The sequence below is a fragment of the Calonectris borealis genome, chromosome 19 (genome assembly GCF_964195595.1).
Source record: "Calonectris borealis chromosome 19, bCalBor7.hap1.2, whole genome shotgun sequence".
NCBI lineage: Eukaryota > Metazoa > Chordata > Aves > Procellariiformes > Procellariidae > Calonectris > Calonectris borealis.
Window position 1 is genome coordinate 9,653,856 of NC_134330.1, and position 22,655 is coordinate 9,676,510.

At 43.9% G+C, this 22,655-nt stretch overlaps 1 protein-coding gene across 3 annotated transcripts in view; it reads right to left on the bottom strand.

Annotated features, from left to right (window-relative positions):
- Positions 1 to 22,655, bottom strand: part of MYBBP1A (MYB binding protein 1a) — a 61,637-nt gene that overhangs the window by 20,511 nt on the left and 18,471 nt on the right. For all 3 annotated transcript variants that reach the window (XM_075168987.1, XM_075168989.1, XM_075168988.1), the window contains exons 21-23: positions 21,514 to 21,625; positions 19,092 to 19,223; positions 17,088 to 17,156 (exon numbers count right to left, since the gene is read on the bottom strand). In XM_075168987.1, coding sequence (XP_075025088.1) covers positions 17,088 to 17,156; positions 19,092 to 19,223; positions 21,514 to 21,625 — 313 coding nt within the window. The remainder of the gene's footprint in view (positions 1 to 17,087; positions 17,157 to 19,091; positions 19,224 to 21,513; positions 21,626 to 22,655) is intronic.

The following is a 22,655-nucleotide window of genomic DNA, read 5'->3' on the forward strand; positions in this document are numbered from 1 at the left end:
TGCAGCCCACCCTGTGCCCTAGGAGCCACCCAGTTCCCTAATCAAAACATTTTCTCGTTAATGTCAGTTTTTACAAAGAAAGACCATAAAATAGTAAAGAAATAAATAAAAGAGAAGTCTGTTCAAGCAAGGATAGTAGATACATACATACACTCTCACATATATCTATCAACCATATGACTAAATGAGGCAGAAACGCTCATTATCAGTCCACACGGGAGAAGACAATAACTAACTGCAGCACTGACCCTCTGATTTTCTGCCAGCTTTGTTTATTTCTTTCTTATCTACAATGATTACACAAAATGTTGCTCAGTATAATCGGTCAAGATTTCTTTCTGAAATAGTAAACGTGCTCACTGCAGTAACCGAGATGTGCTGGTAATTCCCAGATGTACTCACCTACCCCATTTAGATGCTAAACAGGAGTGCGAGCTGGTGGGGTTGCTGGGTTATACAACCTACCTTTACCCTTCGCAGTAAAGGACACGACATGCAGCCTGACTATTTAAAATGGCAAGCAACGGATTAACCCCTACCAATTCAGCCACTGTTGTCTTATTGAAAGCAAATATCTAGCACAGGCATAGTAGCCATGTAGGTCATGGCACCTCTCCCCAGTCACCATCCGGGTGACTCACCATCCAGGTGAGCTGGATGGAGGGGAAGAGATCAGGATGTCTTTCAATCACTGCAGTTGTGAAAGAGAAAAGCCAAAAACAAACAAGCCTTTGCAATGATGTAGAGATTCTGTTTGTAATGTTGAAGAGATGAAGGCATGACCTAAATTCCGGGTTGTTTTTCAAAGGAAAGCACGCTGTTAATAAGATGACACTTGTTTCTGATGTGAAAAAGAAATGCTTTTCTCAGTCCCAGTGTTTAGGAGGCTGGCTGGAGGTGGCTTTGCAAGCAAGTGAAAAAAGATACCACACAGACACACTCCCGTGAGAAAAGACACTGAAATCAGCAGCCACGCTCTGCCACCATCAGAGGGGCATGAAACTGAAGATGTGCCCACACTGCAACATGCCAAACACCAAGTCTGAGTTTTCACACAGCCATTTTGTCAGATGATCTCAAAGCAGCTACAGCTGATTAACCCTTCCAAATTCCCTTATGCATTTCCAGCTTAGAGGAGAGAGGTGACAAGTTTAACTGGCTTGCCTGAAGCATATGGCAAAATCAGGTCTGACCCAGGACAGTACTTGAGCTACATCAGACCTCCCTGCACATTATAACAGAAACAGTGGGGAGTTTAAATGCTTAACAAAGACATCAAGATGGGTTTTCCCCCCCTTATGCCTACCATTTTTGCATCGTGGACACAGTTTTATCAACATGAAGCATGTCACCAGCATGGTAAGACCTTCTTTTTCCCTTTATATATATAATATATATATAAAAAGAAAACGTTACCTGGAAAATTACAAGTTTGTGCAACCCAAATATATTTTTAGAACCGAAGAAGCATCAGGAACTTTAGTGCTATCTTCATTTCACTGCTCTTGGAAGTCCAGGAGACAAAAATATACAGGTGGTATCACACCACACAGGCTACTGGTATTTTCAGAGCACTGATGTCTCCCTTCTGGCGTGCACGCTACAGCAGCAAAGCTACAGCACAACCTGACCTGCCAGCACATCTGATTCAGTGCCAGAACACGTTATAAAACAGCGGCTCTCAGTATGTAATCCTCAGCATTAAGACTATTCTACAACCATAGGGATATGGCAAAAAATAATTGCACTTCTAGAAATTCTCGCCTACCAAGCCCTTTGAGACTGCAATCCAATGAATCACATACTGCATTTGTGACAAATACTACCTGGAAAGCTGGGGTAAAAGAACATATGACAAGAATAAGGGAAATTCTAAATAAGCTTTCTTTGAATTTTAAGAAATAGTCAAACTATGAAATAAATTCCTCAGCTATCTGCAATTTGTTACATGTTTAAAAAACAAAACAAAACACAACACACCCCCCCTCAAAAAAAACCCCAAACCCACAGCAAGCTCCAGCTAACAGGACTATCGGTTACAGGAGAATAACCTGTCATTTATTACTATAGGACAGGATATCCGGGGCACCACAGCAAAAGTCTCTTCCAATTATTGTCAAATCTTTGTAAAAAGAAAACAAACAGCATGCAAAGCCATGAAGCAAGTGCCTATCTATCCCCATTTCTGCTCCCACAGCTAAACTACTCTATTTTTACATTGACATTGGGTGTGGGATGGAAAGAAAGGCTCCAACTGAGCCTTTCTTTCTTTTTCTTGCGTTTCAAGGCTTGCTTTTCATTTCTCTACCACATTTGTTTCATACATTTGAGGATTTCTGAGCCTATAAGCTACAAGTTTGTTTGATACAGTTTGGCACACAGAGTCCAAGTTAGGACAGCCTAGAAGCTTATTCAAAAGGGCAAATTACGAAACAGAAAGAAGAATAAGGCCCACAACAATGGAGCTCCCCGTTACATACAGCAAATTCACAGCAGGTAGTACAGAAGCAACGGCAATTCAATGTATGCTATATATATGGAAGTTTCCTAATATTCCTTGACACATTATAATCAGAATTATAAAAGACTGAGCACTCCAACACCGTGGGCAAGACAGTCTTCTTGGCTAGGAACTGTCATGATAATACTTAACGGAGGAGTTAAACTTGTGAGTAACTTAAAAGTCGGGAGTTTCACACAGCCTGTTGACCTCAACAGGACCAAGCTGCAAATTCTCTGGGGGAGGTGAGAAGAGGAAAAAAAAAAAGAGGACTCTCTCCTAAGTTAAGAACAAATAAAAAATTAGCCTTCAAGATCCTTAACAAGATCACTGAACAAGCATGAAATGTCAATTATTTACTTAAAACATACAAAACTTATTTGAAGGCTTTAGATGTAAAAAGTGAAAACCAGAGGTGATAAAGAAACACTTGCCAAATCAATTTTCCTCAATCCACAAGCTGTAACCACAGTATTTCACACATGGTGCGCACACACACACATGTTCCATATATGTTTCAAATTCAAGGGGAAGGGAGGATAAGGCCAAGCCCCGGCTGTAGCTTAAAAAAACTATTTTTGAGAACAAAAATTAATTTTTAACCTCCTCAGCACTGCTGAAACAAGGCGCACACAAGCAGTGAAGCCAAGATTCTCCTTTAGCCACTATCTAAAAGGTTTCAAAGTGGCAAGTGCTAGCGCGTCCTGGGATAAACGGGACTGTTACGACAACGTGGCTGGCATGTTTGGTTACGCAGCACTGCCCATGCCAGGATACCTGAGCATCTCCGTAACTATTCTTGGTTTAAAAATGTGCTGCCAATGCTCCAAGGCAGCATCATAAATTAGACATTCACTTTGACCCCAAATTTATGCTGTTGTCCCCTCCTGATTAAGGCACCCAGGGAGTGCCTTTCCTGCACCCTATTCCTGGCTGCCTCCTGTCCTGCCTGGCCCGGAGACATTGCCAGGCTCAAGCGGAGCTCGAAGTCCTGCTATGCACCACACTGCAGCAGCCACTATGAGAAAGCATCCTGTGCAGAGCTCCTGTCCGCAGGGCCCGGTGCACACAGCGACGGGCAGAACAGGCCTGCGTGACAGCACTGACAGTGCGGTGCCTAGGCTGGGCAGCCGGCTCGCAGCAGGAAAGCCGGGTTATCTGTCCCTACATTCCTGGTGCCTGCAAGCAGAGTCGGAGAAAGCTCATGCTGGCCCAGGAAAGACCACGAAAATCTCTTCTGCATGATCATCTGGCTCAGGAGCCGAATTCAATATTTCCTGCTACAATCCAGTGTCTTCAGACTAATCAATCAGCTCTTTCAAGACATTCCCTCAGCCAGCCTTGACAAGGTCCAATATTGTTGTCTGAGGTAGGCAGAACGTGAGCAGGATCCAATTTGGCCAGCACAGAAGTTGTCCTACCAGATGCCAGTTTCCAAGTCCACAAATTTGCCCTCCTGCTTCCAGGAACAGACGAGGCACAATAATGCAGTAGAAGTAAACACTGATCAGAAACCCCCACCCATCAACCACTACCCCCTGCTCCCACACCTTCCCTGTGCCCACACGCCAAGCTCTGGGCCAGGAAGGAGTTTCCTCCCAGCCCTCCCTCAGTCTGGCCTTGCCAAAAAAACACCAAATAGGAGATTTATGAGCCCAGGAATAAAATTCTCCTTGCCAAAAAGTGATCAAAACAAATGATATTTTACAGCTTAAATTAAGTTCCTGCGACAAATGGATTTGAAAAATTTTGCAAGGCTAGTTAATTACAACATGTAAAGCATTTAAGTGACACCTAAATCACATTTTACAACCTTGGACAAGAAAGGCAATCTTACTCAGTGTACTCCCACCAAACATCCTAGGTCATCAAGCTCTTGCTATTTTCAGTGTTTTAGAATAATCCAAGCTGCACTGCAACCCAGTTTCATGCAAAGTAGATTGTACCTGTTCCTCCTTTATAATAAAAAGCAGATTTCCACAGATACGGCAGGATGCTTTCCATCCAAGAACCTTTAAACAACTCACAACAGCTTGCATATTAGCACATTGAAAATAATTGTCACACATGAGACACATTTTGCTCATTTGATCATCATCATGTAGATGATCTGTTTAGGCCTTCCTGAGTGCAAAAAATTATCAATGAACTCTGTTGGGTTTGTGGTTTTTTTAATGTTAACTTTTATTTCTAAACCTCTGAAACAGCCAACATCCCTCTCTCTAGCCAGTTTCTAAACAAGTTTTCTAAAACAGTAGTTTGCAAACACAAGGGTTTGTGTGTCCTCTTAAGCTGTTGGAACATATGACCCCAGTAATTCCTGAGGTGGCCCAACTTCCCAGTCACTATCTCAGCAATGGAAAAAATGGAACAGCAATCACCTGCTCATCACCTGCTAGAGTGTTAAGTCCCTTCAGTAGCAGGCAAATTGGGTCTCACCTCCATATGAGAGGGTCAACACCAATGACTCAGGGATGGTGGAAATCTCTTGCTGAAACGCCTGCAAGTAGGGGAAAACTTGCACAGGATGTGGTGCTACAGTCAGATCTTGGTCCCCACTTTGGAAGCTCTGCTTTTGGATTTGAGGTTTTACTACCTTGCTTACTGAAAAAGAACAAAGCTCCCTGGAAGACAGCAATTGAGACAAAACTGACTGTGAAGACATCTCCATCTTTCTACCCCTTCTGCTGACTCCCCTCTCCTCTTTATTTTTATTATCCTTCATAAACCTCTTCACCCGTGGCTCAGATGTCCTGCTTTAAGCAGCAGCAATGAGAAGTTAAGAAATCTGTACAATTCTACTACTAATCCCAAGGCTCTGAACAGCAGCTGTCGCATCGATCAGATGGGCTGTTAACTTCATTCTGCTGCTACTGAGTACTTGTCTACACTACAGAAAAAGTTTTATCACATTAGCTATGCTGGCACATCCTCCTCTTCCACAACATGAAAACAGCTATTACAAGACACAAGCACTTAAACCGCCACCACTCAATCTGGCTGAAAATGTGGAATGAGCTACATCCCATAGAAACCACCTTTATATAATGCAGCTGCACCTACACTAGTTATGTCAGCCTTAGCCCTACAGGTAAAAATAGTCATTGTCTTCACTGACAAAGTCACGCCAGTATGTTTTTTTAAATGTACTTGAGCAAGCAGAAAACCCAGCACTAGCAGTCAAGACACTGGAGCAGTCTGCCTGCAGACCTGGGCATATATACAGTATTCACTTATATACAGGTTTCTTCATGCCCTAAAACATCATTACTTAATTTGTTTAATCAGGGACTCTGCAAATCATGTTCTCTCCACTGCTGCTGAGGAGTGGATTTTTTCCATGCTTGGTTCCTCTGCAAACAGTGCTCTGGAGGATGTTCTTGTCAGAGCAAAAGCCTCATCTTGCACTTGCCTAACCAGAGGAGCCCATTTGTGAGAGCCTGCTCACTGCAACAGGACATTTGTGCCCAATACAAGTGGGTACACGTACAGCTGCTTCCTTCAGCACTGTTCTGTAGCAGCTGGGAAAGGAGGGGGGAAAATAATTTAAAATAATTAAAAAAAAAAAAAAATCAAAGCTCCCTGCTACAGTCACCACAATCTAACAAGAACTAGTGACAGAAATAAGATGTTGCTACATTTTAACGGCAGCAGAGATGAGTCAGTGCACACAGGGAGAAGATTTGACACCGCAGTTTTTCAGAGGATATCTGCACATTAAATACTGGGCTTCACTGGCAGGTTTTCTGCCCGAGATGAAGGGTCTGCAGGACATTTGGGCAGTCAAAACAATGAACATATAAAATAACATGCTGGACTCCAGGGCAAGGGCTGGTTGATGGTATTAGATACTAGCTTTGAACACTTCATTTGCATACAACAAAGATACAGCTAGTGAGCATTCAGGCTGGGGAAGACATTATTTACCTTGTGCTCTTCTTTCACCAAAGGCCAACAGGCAGACCCTCAGGACACAGCAATCCATACAGAACAATCCATATATTGCTCTGCTGCTCTGGTGAACACACAGATTCATTTCTCCCAGGGGTAACCACTTACCATATCAGAAAGGCCAATCAGTCTTAATGTTTCCCTCCAAAAAAGTCAGTATCTTATTATCCTAAATTCTTGAAAAATAAAAAGATGCCATAATTAAGTGAGCCAGGAGAACACAAGATGAATCAGTAGCAGAACACAGATTAGCGTCCATGAGCACTGATGTTTTCTCGCTCTTTCCGTAATGCCCAATTACAGGACTGAAACATTGGTGGGGAATATTGGTACCATAAGGTATACTGAGACCAGAGGAGAAAAGAACAGCAGCGGATTCTGTGCAACGCATCCAAGCCTCTATTATTATAACATTATTAAAATAATAATCAGGAAATATGCCCATTTCCCTCTCCACTCCCAAATATACTTCTCTCCCAAGTTAAGAACAAAGTCACAATTTAGGAAAAAAAAAAAAAAATCTAAGACAATTCAGTTTCTTAATATGGCACTGTTTATTTTGGAGCACTTTCACTTTGCTTTTACAAGGTCCTCTCTCTAAACACCAGAGCAAGAAATGCCCTTTTGTTAAGAAATAAAAGCAAAGATTCTCACAGAGCATCCCAGTAGCTGAGGCTCAAAGAAACATTACCAAGTACCAAGAAACCTCTTGCGAAATCATCTGGGGCACTATCCTTTCTCTGGACCCTGGCTTTCCTCTTGAAAAAAAAGAACAAAACCAACAATCTATCCCCAAAGCTTTCTTTTTGTCAATTTTTATTTTACACACATACACATTGTATTATCAACATCAAGAAGCTCCACTGACGCTTCAAGTTACTTGCACATGTTGGTAAGACCAAAACCAAAACTGTCCCCTCCAGTTCCCTCACCTGGCTGCTCCTCCCAACATTTTCTAAGCCAGATATTTCATCTGCACAACAAAGCCAATTTTCCTCAATTCAGGAAAGACATGCAATAGGATTTTCTTTAGGCTATTCAGAAGGCAGCTACCGCATAATGCAGCCTGTTTAAAGAGACTTTGCTAAAGTCAAATTTAATAATTTAGGAGATTTAAGAGCAGTACGCATTCAAAAAACCCCATGTTGCCTACGCACTGTGTGCCTTTTAGCTGCTGCCCCTGATTCACTAGACCAGTCTTGATGTTGCAAGGACAAAGGTTTCCATCTTTTGAGAACATTTATCAGCAGATAATGAGAAATTAGAATTCCAATTCACTCAAACGTCAACTATTGAAGTTTAGCTTTCAAGCAGTATTAAAAAAAAAAGTACTCACGTGTCAGTAAAATTGTTAGCTTGGAACATTGAAATAAACAGCATTGCTAAGCAAAAAAAAAAGAAGTTGGAAATTGTACTGGGTTGAACTTTGTAGATTCATTGATTCGGACGCTCGCCAGCAGACCTTTTCATTTTGCAGAATCCACGGAGAGAAGCACCATGACATGACAGACTGCACATTGCCCTTGGGGAGAGGGACGTGGCTTAAGACCCTATTCTGCTAGGAGGTTGCTGAGAAATCCTGCAGAGATTTCCTGTGCTTTAACTTTTGCAGAGTGGCATTTTAATACATGCCAAGGAAAAGCAGAAACGGAAGCAGCCAAACCCCCAAACAACAAAAAGCGACCTACCACTTTCTACATGAACCCTTAAGAACATCCCTGTCAGTGAATACAGCCTAGGTTGGCATTTCATTTTATGCTGCAGAAGCCCTAAATCTTTCTTCACTTGCCAACACAACACCCCTCCAACACACTTGCTGGTATTTCCAAACAAAGATCCAACAGCCTGCTGTAAACACAACAGAAATCATTACCCAGAACTTCAACAAAACAGGATTCTATTCTGATGTTTTTGTAATATTTTGTAGCATGAATATAATTCAAGCCCATATGACTGAGATAGTCACCAATTTCATAACAACCACAGACATTTCTTCCCCTCCTGTTTTTGTTATGTTGTTATTAAATACATGGCAATGACCTTGCCTCCAAGCAAACTTCTCCCATTTGCTCTACACAAATATCTACTCATCAAATTGTCGAAGGGGCTATGTTTGTCAGGCTGAGCAGAACACACTTGGGTGGTTCACTCTCTTTTTAAAAACTATCAACTCCCCATGTGTCAGATGGCAAGTTTAATTTAGTAGGCTAGGAAATTACTCAGTCTTGGAAAATCACTGCAATATGGTATACATCTAACTCAGCAAGTCCACCCGATATGCAGGGCTATTAATGCTACTGATCAGTCCCATCCTTGGATAGCTCTTGCCAGCAGCTGTGTCTATAGTAACAACTAAAGCGTATATGACCTTTCAATTTTCCTATTTATTCCCAGCAACAGGCTAGAATATTTCCTCTATTACTGAGGATTTGCTACATGATCATCAACACAATCAGCTGAACAGCAGTGAGCAGAATAAACACAGTCTATATCTCCAGAATCAGAATAAAGAGGCAAGTAGGAGCTTTTTAATGTTCTGTTTGTGCTGCACTGAGTGCCAGTCAATCAATGCCTGGTATTGTTATGGATTTGTATGTGGACAATGCAGGCATCTATCTGCTACACACTTTTTGCAAAAAACACAGGGGCTATTAAAAGACACCAAGAAATACAACAAAAAAAAACCCCGATATGATGGAAAAAACAAACAAACGTAAACAGCTAACAACATGCATGATGCTCCAAAGAGACCTTGCAGACTCACTGACAGGGGTCCCTTGTTCAACTGAAATATACCATGAGCACACGAAGTTCTCAATGCAAATACAAGTAAAACCTCGTGCCACGGAATTTCAAGCACTCAGCTTAAGTGCAGTAGGGAGGACCTGAAAAATTTAAACAGATCTTTTTAAATTTTCAACCATCTCACACAAGTGAGAGGAAAGGGAGAGAGAAACATGACTTATAAAACAGTTAATCAGAGCGCGCTACATTTTACTGTGGCATCAGACACCTTTCCAAAGAACATCAGAGACTATTTATAGATGCTGTCAACATCCTCCAACTCGCCCAAGGAAGGCAGTTTCTTTGAGATCTCCTGATGCAAGAGGTGCACTCAAAAATGAAAGGCTGGGATGCAATAATCCACATCTGCAACCATCCTAAAAGTCTAGGAATTAAAAATCTCTACACAAAAATGTAGAGCACTCTGGCCCTGACCCAGCAAAGCACTTAAGCATTCAACTGTTCCCCCTTCAACTTCAGAGGGACAGTTTACATACCTAGAGCTAGTACATGTCACAGGGCTTTGCTGGCTCATGATCAGATAGCTCAAAAATGTGCAAGAGCCCACCCATAGTTCAGCTTTACCTTGCAAAACATAGGATCTCCTTGACCGTCTCCTTACACAAAACAAAAACAGGAACAGGAGCTGGACACTGACTGGAGCCAAAGCATGTCAGTTTGACATACATTTTCCAGCTGCAAATGATTTCTCTTCATTGAGGAAAGGGTGCATACTGAACAGAGGAAGACAAAAAGGAAGAAGTCTGGAGGCAACAGTCACTATAACACTACATGTCACAAGAAACTATCACTGCCTGTGAAGGTCTCTGAAGGTCTGCTCACCCTCTGAAGGTCTGCTCACCTCAACCAGACCCTCCCCCCAATGGCACCTCTACAGAGGACACAGGTGCAGCGTGTCCTACCTCTGCCGAGGGGATGGAGGATGCTTTGAAGGAACGGTACCTTTCAGTTGTGGGCTACTGCTTAGCTAGCATCAGCAGCCCAGTTCTCATTTTTGATACAAAGGAGGTAGAGCTGAACTGGTGCTGGTACTTATCTGGGGAGGTTTATTTTGCTTCGTTATTAGTAACAGCTTATGCAAAATATTCCATAACAATTCCTTCCTATACCACCTGCTGGAAACTATGCAGGCAAGGCACAGTGCATTAATGTAGTGATCCATCCACCTATCACAGCAAGAGGATATACACACATATACACACAGAGGGGTGCTGGCTTCTGATGCTTTGCAGTGCTTTTACTGTTCTTGCTGTATTAAAGTTTAATTACTTTTTAACTTAGATATTTACATAAAACATAAACCGTTCAGAAGGATAACTGTCAACCAGCCAAGACCTCTTTGGCAGGACTTCGAGATCATATTTTACTCTTCTGGTGATGGCAGCTCTGGCACAGAATTGCTTCAGTTCTGTAAAATTATGTCTATATATGTTTGATCCCTTTAGGGAGACTGCCAAAGCACCAAGATTAATTAGCAACTTACCTAAAATACACTCTCTATTAGATAGATCTTAAAGGGTTCCTTGTCACAGACTGCTTTATAAAAACACATTTTGAAATATTAATGAATCTATATGACATAAGATGACATTTCGAACTCTGTCTCAGTGCCCATTCTCATCTCCACACTAAGTAAAATGACTTTTATTACCTTCATGACAGCTCTGCACTTACATCAGCTTTGCAGAGTTCTAGCCAAATCACAGAAAATAAACTCACTTGATGGACAAATATAGCATCATTATGCTCCCAGCTACTGCAACATCCTCAATCAATATAGCTTTAAATGTAAACAACAAGTCAGGGATGTATCCAAACTGATGTGTGACCACAGTGCAGAAATAATTGCAAAGGCTCTTTGTAATTGTGTTGAAACGTACACTCCTAGTGCCTTTCCCAAAGGAGAAGAGCAAGGGACAGGTATCAAATCATTTGCCTCAACCCTAGGATAAAGTTACAGACTAGAAGTGGCCTAAGTGTCTGCTGGTACAAGCAAGATGGGGACAACACCTTACACCTGGTAGCAGTGGATGTTTCATTTACTAATCTTCCTTTCCAAACTGGTTCCAATACCGCTGGTCAACAAGCTGGATTTCTCAGGGAAAAGCAGGGTTGTTCCAGTCCAGGCTTCCAGAGAGGCTGTGCTTCAGCCTGTTTCCAGTTCAGAGCTGGCACTTGGAGTATGCACTTGCCTGCAGAACCCTGCATCAGCAGTAAGCCTGGGTACCACAGTGCAACCAGCCACACATCTTCCTTCTTCACCTGATCCTCAGACTAACAGAGTTAAATTATTGGGGTAGAAGCATTAGTTCACGGACTCATCCAGCCCTCTGGCAGCCCCAGCATGCGTGAGAATTGGCGGGGGACGGGAGGGGCACTGCAGTAAGAACCTCACCACAACTAGCAATGCACCGCAGAGGGGTTTGTGCTGTAACAGCATCAGAGGGACAGCCCAAGACCGCACACAGTTACAGAACGAGGTATTATTGTAGCTATGCTCATCATATTGATGCTGCTAAAAATAAACCAGGAAGACATTCCTCACCTAAGGCTCAGGAGGGTTCTGGTATGTAGCTGAGTCATGCAACAATCATTAAATTAAACACATCTTGATCCCTGGTTTACGCTCCGTCGGCACAAGCCAAAAAAACAAGCCTTTTGTGCGTATTGAAAAAGCAACACTGCACCCACCGAAACAAGGCACAAGGAAGTAATTTGAAGGTCAAGCTCTCCTGGGAAACAATTGCAGTAGTAAGATCAAATTGCATTAAGAATGGAGGAAGCGAGAACAAGCTCACACGCAGTTTTTTCCTAAACTGAATTTGAGAGAATGTGGAAGATGTCAGACTGACAGTCAACAAAACAGCACAAGCCTCCCCCCACCTGTTAGCACCACACACATTCTGCTTGGCTAATTGCAAGGCTTCGCACTGCCAATGGGATCATCTGTGCCAGAAGCTTAGCACAATTCATTAGCACTAGGTCAACTCAAAGGTACAACACAAGCTCCATTTTTGATGACTTGTCATTTTCGCATACTAGTCTTATCATTGAAGACTATATCCCTGGCTGTCGCTTGTACCTAAGCTACTTAGAGCACATGTATGTATGCAGGTATGCACGCAGGTATGGGATTCTAGAAATGTTAGCTACACTCTACTCAGGTGTAAGCACCTTCTCGGCAAGAGAAAGCTATCGAATCTGCCTATATGTACAAAAAGATTGTGACGTGTGCACTGGTCCCATTTTCCTACCACTGACAACATTTCTGCTGGCCATTACAGCAAGTACAAGGTCATAGTGTGACTGATTTTCAGGACCTCAGTCCTCAGAACTGCATCCAACAAGCTGGATTAGACTACCCAAAAAATTTCATTCTTTACCACCTTCTTTCTTTTTCAATTTAACTTGTAGCACTTCTCACACACTAAATGTCCTCTCGAAAAGCTTCATAGTAGCTGCTTACAATCTAGTGATTTCATACGATTTTTATCCACTTCTTTCTACAGTAGACAACAGTGCAACAACACATCATCGGCATGAGGCAGGCCATTTTCTGAGAAGACAGTGCAGCTTTAAGTTGTATGTTGGTTTAACTTACCCATATGGGAAAGCAAGGATCAACAAAAGTTTAGGAAAAAGATCCCAATTGTAGTTAAAAACAAAACCAAACACACAGCAAAACCCACCAGATTTCTCAGTTCAATAAATGAAAGACATCCAAACATTAGTGTGTTCATTTTTTAAAAGCCTGAAGCATTTTAACTTGCACACAGGCACCTTTGGGACAGCATTCTTTCTTCTTTAGCTGCACACTTCAAGAAATGCAGAGTTCAAAAAATAGGCCAGCCAACAGGTAACACTGAGCATTCAAAGCACCAGCTGCCAGATTCACAGTGCATTTGAACGGGCAGAATGAGATTCATAGTGTCCTGCAGTCAGTGAGGTCTCACAAAAGCTGAGAAGTGCATCTCAGATGTATGAACTCCCTGAAATAAGGTGATTTTGCAGATCCGCTGTCACAGAGATTTTCATCTTGTATCTTTCCGACATATAGGTTTAAACAGGTACTAAGTGAATTCAGGGTGGGACGACAACCCCCCTTCCCTGGTCAAGCATCCCTTGCCCTTTGCTCCCCCACTCATAAATGACACCAATCTCTGCAGTTCTTTCCTTTTCCACGGAAATTGCTGTATTACAGTCCCCTGGAGGCATCCGCGCTCCAGGAGTAGCATCAGAGGAACAGAACTTGGGCACATGTACAAGCTTCAGTTTCAAGTTCAGTCTCAATAAGATCATTGCAAATTCACTTTTCCAGTTTAAAACTTGTTATACAGGTTGAGCTTACTGCTAGGAAAACCTACCAACCCAACCACTATGAGCCAGGTTTTAAAACTGCCTTAAGAGCTCTCACCCCCCAAAGTGCTGTTCATTTTATCTCACAAATTACTTCACTATGGAGGCGAACAACCTTACTGATGCTTTAGGCATGTAGGAACAGTGTCAGAGGAAAAGGGCTGACTTGATGTCGGTCACACTATCTAAAGTTTTTGTTCTAAAGCTTCCATTTTTTCTGCTAAGCTTTGCATGAAGATGCACCCTCTGATACACCTGCTTTTGGATATCTCCAAAAGACCCTACTCTACGGCAATCACACAGGCCAGAGAAATGCACCTCCCAGAAAGGCATGTAACACCCATCCGATAGCTACAAATACCTCTGTCTTTCCAGACACAACATTGCTGTGAGGGTTCGATGTTCTCCAGGTTTTGGAGGTGAGCAACTGAGGGAGACAGGATGCACAGAAAGGCTGCAGCAATGCCAGGCCCAGTTGCCCAAGTCACCAGCTACAGCCAACAGTCCACACAGACAAACTCTGCTTTCCAATATTCTCATACTCACTTTACAGAAGCCATAATTTCATGTTAACAAACACTGCTGTTTGATGAAATAAATCACAGCTTTCACCCAGTTACTCCTGCCCCTGACTGACTATCCCTGTGCCCTGAACAAGACCAGTAAATTGGTCAAACTTTAACACAGCACAAGCGGGGGGGGAAAAAAGTATGTGTGCAAGGGGAAGGTAAGTTTTCAGCCAAATCATCCTCATGTCCATTTTGCAATGTAACTGCATGAACACTTGGGCACCAGACAGACAGTGAGGACCCAAGGGTCAGGACAAATGGCTGGGGTTGGAAAGGCCAGACTACTCCTCTCTGAGCCAACACCAGCTGAGCAGCATTTGAACGGCTCCTGCATTTCCTAGAGGATCCTCTCTCAGTTACAACTGCCCAGAAATTGAGTTTGACAGACCTGCAGCAGCCCACAACAGAAGGCACAGGAACATCATTTCACATACAGTTCGGGTTTGCTGTTTCTTGACAAGAGCTCAGGCAGGTCCAGGCCTCGCTGAAAACCGTGTGGCTTACTGAGCACACAGGGAGACGTGCTGCAAATCACCTCAACCAGGTTAGTCCAGGGTGATCACTTAGTGATCAAGTTTGACTTTACACTAGAGGCCCCAGCAAGAGCAGAGACCCCTGAAGTAAGAGCTGGACATGTAAGCCGGTGGCCACAAGACGTTGCCTTAAAGGCATTAAAAAACTCAGGGACCAGTCTGGCTGAGAGGAGAGATGGAACAGACCTCCTACCTCCATGCTGCTCTCACAAACTCCCAGGTATTCGGGGTGAGGAGGAAGGAACACCCCTCCTTACATCCTCCTCATGAACCACTTTTCCTTTTGCTCAAAACTACCTAAAAGCCCAGCCTGAAGGCGCATCCGATTCTCCTATCCCTTTGGGAAGGGCCTCCCGCAGGCCAGCTGGGACAGTGGCCAGCAGCCCTGCTGGGCCAGAGCCCCAGGGTTCATTACCAGGCCAACACAAGACACCTGGCCAGAGCTGTGAGCCTCCCCCTTCCCGTGCAGAGAACAGCTCTCCCCACCCAGCACAGCCCCAAGGACCCCCTGCCAAAGGGATCTGCAGAGCCAAGAAGTCAAAAATCACAGTGGGATTAGCTGTTCATACAGACACAGCAGGCATAGCCAGAACGATCAGTATTAATAACAGGAGTGTTAGAAGGGCAATTAAGCCTCATATCTCTGGGATTAAGCTAGTTTAATGATTAGAGGCCAATCTTCACGGGCTGAAAATGGGAGACTACCCCTCTTGTCTCTCAACCATCAGGGCTGGCCAAAGTTAGGGTATCAGGAGACCTTTGGTGTCTTCGGGACTCTGAGATAGGACAGCCCTTTTGGTAGCTGAGCCCCTCCATCGCACTCCCCCAGAGGCTGCCAGGAGCTGCAGAGGCTCCAGAGAAGTTGTCTCCCTGCTTTACCCATGACATCACTTTGCCATATACACCCACCTAGCTTGCCCCCCCACCCTACCCCCAGGGTACCACCAAAGCACATTTGCATTGAGAATCAGTGGGAAAATTTAACTGAAAACCTGGCAACTTGGACATTTGATGAGGGGAAGCCAGAATTCCTGAAAAGGAAGCAGTCTGCAAAAAACGTACAGCTGCAACTCCAAACTCCACAGGCTTTACATAGCTTACTCTCCATGTTGCCTTTGTTTAAACAGTAGTATATCCATGTTCTCTATCCGGTCTCCTACGAACAGCGCACTGCACGTCCTCCCCTACTCCTCCCACCCACAGATAAACAGGCTCTGGAAACAAAGCTTGAGCAGATAACTGTGGAAACCCTGAAAGAAGGACAATGCTATTCCCTGTGGGGAAGCAAAGATACCCACATAAATGAAGCTGTCTGCTTCGGATGTTGTTCTTGGTCTCTTGAGGATAGGATCAAGTATGTGCCTTATAATTAATTTGATTGTTATTTGTGTAACACATCCTTATTTCTATCCACTGAAATTACTAATAGCTTAATTCACTCTCTTTTTTTTTTGTTCTTGTTTAAATCAGAGCCATTCCTGTTGGGTAAAAGAGCCTGAAATGCAATTTACACTGACAATGTAAAGCAGCCTTACAGTAAACACATACCTAGCCCTCTGCATTCCCTCCAATGATCAGAAACAATAAAACAGCTATTTATGAAACAGAAAGGTCAATCTAGGATGCACTTCTGCAGGGGACAGATGCATACAGCTAGGGGGTGGGAAAGTTTGAGACACAGTGCTACTGGCCTAAAGGGGTTTTGGTTATTAACTGCGTGGAAGGCACCCCCACTGCAGCGCATGCTGCAGTGAAAATCCAGACAGGCCTCATTCCCTGCTCATGCACAGTGAGCTGTGCAGTCACCCTGCAATGTTTTATTGATAAGGCTCAACTAATTTTGCGTTAGTCAGGCACATGCAATCAACCATCAAAAATTGAATCTATAGTACAGGTGGTTTTAAACTAGACACAGAAGCACAGGGCCTAGAAAATGCAGGACAGCTGGTAAGGCGCGGAACAGACTCAGGAAGCTAACCTCGAGTTAGCATTAGGAAGCAAGGATTACAACATGCTGTATTAATACAGAAGAATATCTTACCAATAAGAAAGTAATCAAGGAATAAGTGACTGAAGGCAACCCCTACAGCAATCAGGCCTCAACCCTGAAAGCTGCAGGCAGTTTTTAAAGGAGATGCTACCAAAGAACCCCCGTGACTGTGAATATATAAGCTACTTCCACAACTTCAGTCACATACCTGAAGCAGCAAGGCAGTATTTGCAAAAGTTCTCCCCCCAGGAAGCCCACTTCTCAAAACTGGGCAGCCCTAAAGGCAGCAATGAGCATATTAAGCATCATCTGAGCTGCCGTGATTAAATGACTTCTCTGATTGACTATTTAATACAGCTTTGTTTGTTTGCTTTCGTTCTTACCTGCTGATGTTCCCTGGCTCCCGCTGTGATAGACTTGACAAGAATATCTACTAATGGCTTACACATGATCTGTAACAAAGAAAGACCCAGTCTCTTATTAGTGGTTTGCTGACAGACAGGTTTGTTTTTCAAGCAAAACAGTCTATATTTTACACAGTTTCTTGAGTGAGACAAAAATGCCACAGGAAAGAAAAGTGCCCAGAGATCAGCAACAGCTTATTTGAAAATTAACAGTTTTGCTCACACCAGCCCTGAGTGAAGTCTTGATCACAAGGAAATCAGCAGCAAAACTCTTAAATTGGAAAAATCAGGCAAAGATTTCACCTCCTGTGTTCTGCCTGGTTCTTGATTTAAGTCTGCATCTGCCTGATACTTTACATAGGCAGTTCAGTTCGCACAGAGGAACAGTCCCAGAGGTAAAGGAGAACATGCCGAGTTAGACTGGAGAATGTCAGCACTTGGAGAAGGATCTGAACCCACATGCTAAAGGGGCCAGAAACAACTTCGTCAGGAGGAAAGCCTCCCTGGAGACAGGTTATCTTAAAGTTGTCCCCTGCAACAAGTCTTGAGCAAAACAACCTTTCTAGAGGAAGGGTACTTGTCAGCAAAGCTTGATGAACCTGCGTTCTAGCCTAATCCACCAATTTCTGTTTATAGGCAAAGTATTTCCAAATTGAGGAGCACAAGGAATCCAGACACAAGAAATGAGAAAGCATCTGGATTGCAAATACCTTACTGGCATACCTCTAATGTCGTCTATCAGGCACCGGAAGGTCTGGCCCTGACAAAGCATGGACAGCAGTTTGCTGCACAGTTCACTGACATATCGTGCATATGGTTATTCCAACCACAACACCTGAAATGGCTTCTTTTTTGGGGTAAGGAGATGTGGTGGTGCATTCATACCCCCACCTTCTTTAAGCGGCCTCTAAACCACTCACTCGCGACAAATGACTACTAAAAGAACAGATAGCTCTAGCAAGTGGACAAAGCCCAGCTTTAAGCAGGCCAGTATCTGTGTATAACATTACCTTTCTTTTATAAAAAGGACAAGCTTAAAGATTTTAAAAGACATTTCTGCAAGGAACAGTCGCATGGAATCCATAGGCTCTAGAAACCTGCAGATGGGATCTTAAGCTTGCTGTCCATGTGGGCAGCACGCAACCCTTCTCTTCCCCCTATTTCAGTAATTTATGTAGGTGGCATCGTGGGCTGGTGTCCTAAGAAACCTGGTATGCAGAAGAACTCTCCTGCATGGATTCCCTCAGAGTCTGAAAGCATCTTCCCCCAGTTACACAAGCCTATGTCTCCTCCCACCCTCCTGTCAGACATCAATTCTAAAAGGTTGAAGCCCCTGAGAAAGGGCTTCTGGCAACTGTTTCTATCTCACTCTGACCTAAAAATCCCTGAAGAACTGTATGACATTCAGACCCAAGACCTGTTTCTTAAAAGCTGGCTGTCCTCATAGTGGAGACCAGCTCCAGGCATAGGTCAAGTTTGCAGGAAATACCTCAGACATTTCAGACACTGATACTGTCTGAACATCCAGCTTGCAGATTAGATTCCAATTAGACTCTCTGCTCTACAGTCTCTTGGAGGAAAACTGATAAACTGAGCATGCAGACAGAGCAAAGCTAGACTGGAGCTACATTAGCTGTTTAAATAAGCTGGCCCCTTCTGCCTTTGTGCAAACCTTGCTCATCCACGTTGTCTTGAATACCGGTAAAAAGTATTAGCCTATGCTTAAAGAGCAGCCTTCTGTTCATCTACGTTCTCCATGCAGTATCTCAATCCAAACCACAAATGAGATCCTGGCCTTCTGCAGCATTGCTATCAAAACACGCAGTATTAAGAGTCTGAGCAGGTGAAGATCCTAGGAAACCTTACAGCAGTTTTAAAAGCCTGCAATAAAGTGGAGAAGTTTCTCTCCCTACTTTCCCCAGAATTACAACTGTACTTCAGAGCCACCAGAAGACAACATACCACAGAGTCAGCAACACTTACCGGGAAGCGTCTGAAGAGATCAAGGAACATGGAGCTTGTAAGGGCACTGTTCCGTTTAGTCAAGAATTGTGTCAGTGCTTGCTGATATATTACAGTCACCCTCTCCATATCCAAACAACCTGTGCTCAAAAGCTATAGGGAAAAAGCAGAACAAAAAAGTTTCCAGTGAAACACAAGGATGAATCACTAACAATGAAGTAATTAATTTCTACAGATTTTTCCAACAACTAGATAATCCTGGGTAGTTTATATAGGCCTACAAGATACAACACAGAACCATGAAGGAAAAACAAAGTGGGCCCCAAACATGCTCTCCCAAGTATCGACAGCCATATGACCATGTTAGTGAAGGGCAGCACAGCTTTCTAGTACAACTACATACACTGCATGTAGCGTGGTGTAGTGTGGGGGCTGTACTTCTAGGTTTGTGGTGGGCATGTCTAACACATATTAGGTTCACAGAGCACTCAAAGACCATCCTGCAGCAGCTGTGCTGTGCACATGGTGTTCTCAGCTATAGAGCTATTTGAATGTGTAGATATTAGTGTATGTAGAGATCTAGATCTACATACACTTAGCAGCTATGTCCAGGATTTCTAGGTACCCTGCAGACAAGCCCTAGCTCTGATCAGGGATCCAGCAACCCCAGAACTGTGTAAATGCTCTAATATCCCCCTCTGGTGGAGAACAAGAAATCCAGACACGCAGCAACCAGCTGAGACCTGCACAGGCCATATGGATCTAAACTAACACAGGGGTGAATGAAGAGCGAAGTGCGGAGCATCGCATCCCGACATTCCTGACTGTTCTCATATTGCCAGGGAAGCACAGCTTTCTGGGAAGAAAGAAAAATTAATGCCCAGGAGGTCATGAATGTCTGCCTAAGCAATTTTTCCATGGCCCCATAGCAAGTGAAAGCCATGTTAATGTTGTGTCCCGTTCTCTGGTTGAACTCCCAGTGCTACTGCAGCTGAACACAGGCTGGAGTGGAACAGGGGAGATGGATTTTGAAATATATGACCCCAGTTTCCTAGACAAGTGTCTATACTTAGCACTTATTTGACATACACATCTGCAGGTTAAAAAACGGATTCCTCCTCCCATGCAGATGTTTACTGTAAAAAATTTCTTCTACAGTAACAGGCTTTTCCATAAATTTGGCCACTGCATCACAGGGTCTGCTCTAGTTCCATTTTGCTGCTTACTGAAAAGCTCCAGATTATGCTCACAAAGCACTGCTCACTGGAAACACACCACACCTTTGTCTCTGGTTCCCCACTGCAAAACCTTCCTGGCCTCAACACAATGTCAGCAGCAGCAACACACAAACTAAACTGTGTCACTTCCCTCAAACCGGCAACTCACTTCAGCTGCTGGCTGTGTCCTTGGCTGGTCAAGACCACAGCTCTGTTCCCACAGGAATAATAACCTTCCCTGCGAGGCTCCACAAGGATGCTGTGAAGCATGCCTCACCCTCACCTCAACATCAAGTATGTTTTTATATTCCCCACAGATCTCCTACTTTGTTTTCCTTTCCGGAAAGGCCCAGCACAGAACAGAGCTGCTTGAATTAACACTCTTAGTCTCTCACTAAGCCTTAGAAACATTGGCTATATCTTTTCAGCCGCTAATAATATGTCAGTGTTTGTAATTTCCAGGCCCTCCCTTGTCATGAGGTAGACCTGTTTATTCTCCTCCCCCACAAAACATCAACAGGATTAAGGCACTAATTCCTGCACATAATTTGAGGGGTTTAGAGGCAAGTATGAGGCTAGCTGGCAAAACACTACTTGCTAGGTTTCTATGGAGGTGACTGGACTGGGCTGCCCAATATACAGGGTCACCAAATTCAGAGACCTGTGAAATTCAACAGAGACAGTAGGTGAAACGGAACCAGACAGTAAGGCTCCCCGAGTAATAGACACCCACAGCACAACCAGATGAAGAGTCTCCCTGCAAACAACTACCACTGAAATCAGGGCTGCTCCACGCTCTCTTCACCCTCAGCCCAAACCTCAGAGAGATAGGAGTTCACTCTCATCCACCACTGTTCTGTGCCTCCCTGCTCCCCAGCACCCTCCCAGAAGAGAACTCAGAGTGACTGCCAGGAGATAAATGGAAAAAATAGCAAATCAGCCAGGAGAGCAGCATAAATATACATCAGGCTTCTTCGGCAATTAACCCGGATCCACTGTACATCAGCAGCCCCTGGTGGCTATGGCAAGCAGGCACTGCAAAGGCAGGAGGGTGAGGGCCAGAAGGGGATGGGGAATTTGACAGCTTTATGGAAGAGAAATCATGCAGACAGGTATCTGCAGGAACAGGACCAGTGAGACTGAATAAGCAAGGCCTACTCAGCAAAATGGGGTAATGCAACTTCACTGGCAAAAAACACTGCCTCAAGAGCAGCCTGCTGTCTTACCTGACAAGCCTGCGGGATGGTGTTGCTCTGTTTCTCTGGCAGAGGGGTAGGAGGATTTGATGACTTATCGGATGTGTTTCCTCTCAACACTTTGAGCAAGTATAATGAGGCGCTAAAAAAGAAAAGGAAAAGGGGAGAACATAGGAGTTACCACAGTGTCACAGTGCCACTGCAAAGCCACCTGAGGCCAAGTGATGCAGGCAACTTATTCTGTACCAAGAGGGGTTAAAGAGTCCAAGAGGGTGCCTTCTCTCAGTCTAATCCACTCTTGCCAGACCTAAAGACAAATAATCCTAGGAGGCTGCATCATTTAATTATCTGCCACTGCAGTCAGACATCCCCACTATCAGCCTGGTTTCCTCAAGCTCATGCTGCTTGCTATCAATTTTGAGTAGCACTGCTTGAGGACTTCTGCATTTGCCCAGGATTTCCGAGCCTGCACAGCTCAGTCAGTGCTACAGCGCAGCCCTCTCAGTCCAGACTGCAGAAGAGACTCGGGCAGATCAACTGAGAGAGCATGCAGACAGCTTGCTGCTTTTGTGAAATGTTGTATTAACTGGGCACGGCTCCACTCAGGACTGCCACCACCAGGAAGCTGTCAGGGAGCCATACGGCACACACAGCCAGTCCTGTGTTGCCAGGAGGTACCACGGTTCCTGCACAGCCACGAGCCAGGTGTGCTGCAGAGCCAACACTGCCCAATGGCACTGGGTTGACCATGCAACATGGTACCCACTGCATACACAGTTGTGTTGAGAAATCCCAGTCAGAGTATGAAAGTCCTCCTGAAACTGCCTGCAAGTCACAAGAGAGCCTATTGGTAAATGGCACTCCCATTTACACTGGGAAAACAGCAAGATTGTTCATGTTTCCTAATAAATACACATATGGCTTATCCTTATCCACCTGTATTCAGCAGCAAAGGAGTGAATACTGGTACATACAGTCAGGACTCATAATCATTATTGTCCTCATATTGCTATCATGGAGACAGTAAACCACTGTATTTACAGAACGATCATTGCAGATTGACTATGAATTACACTCATCCCCGCACTGAATCACACACAATTCATTACTCCCCAATGAAGCCTCAAGGAAGCGCTTCCCATCACTATCAGCAAAGCTGTACCAGACCATTT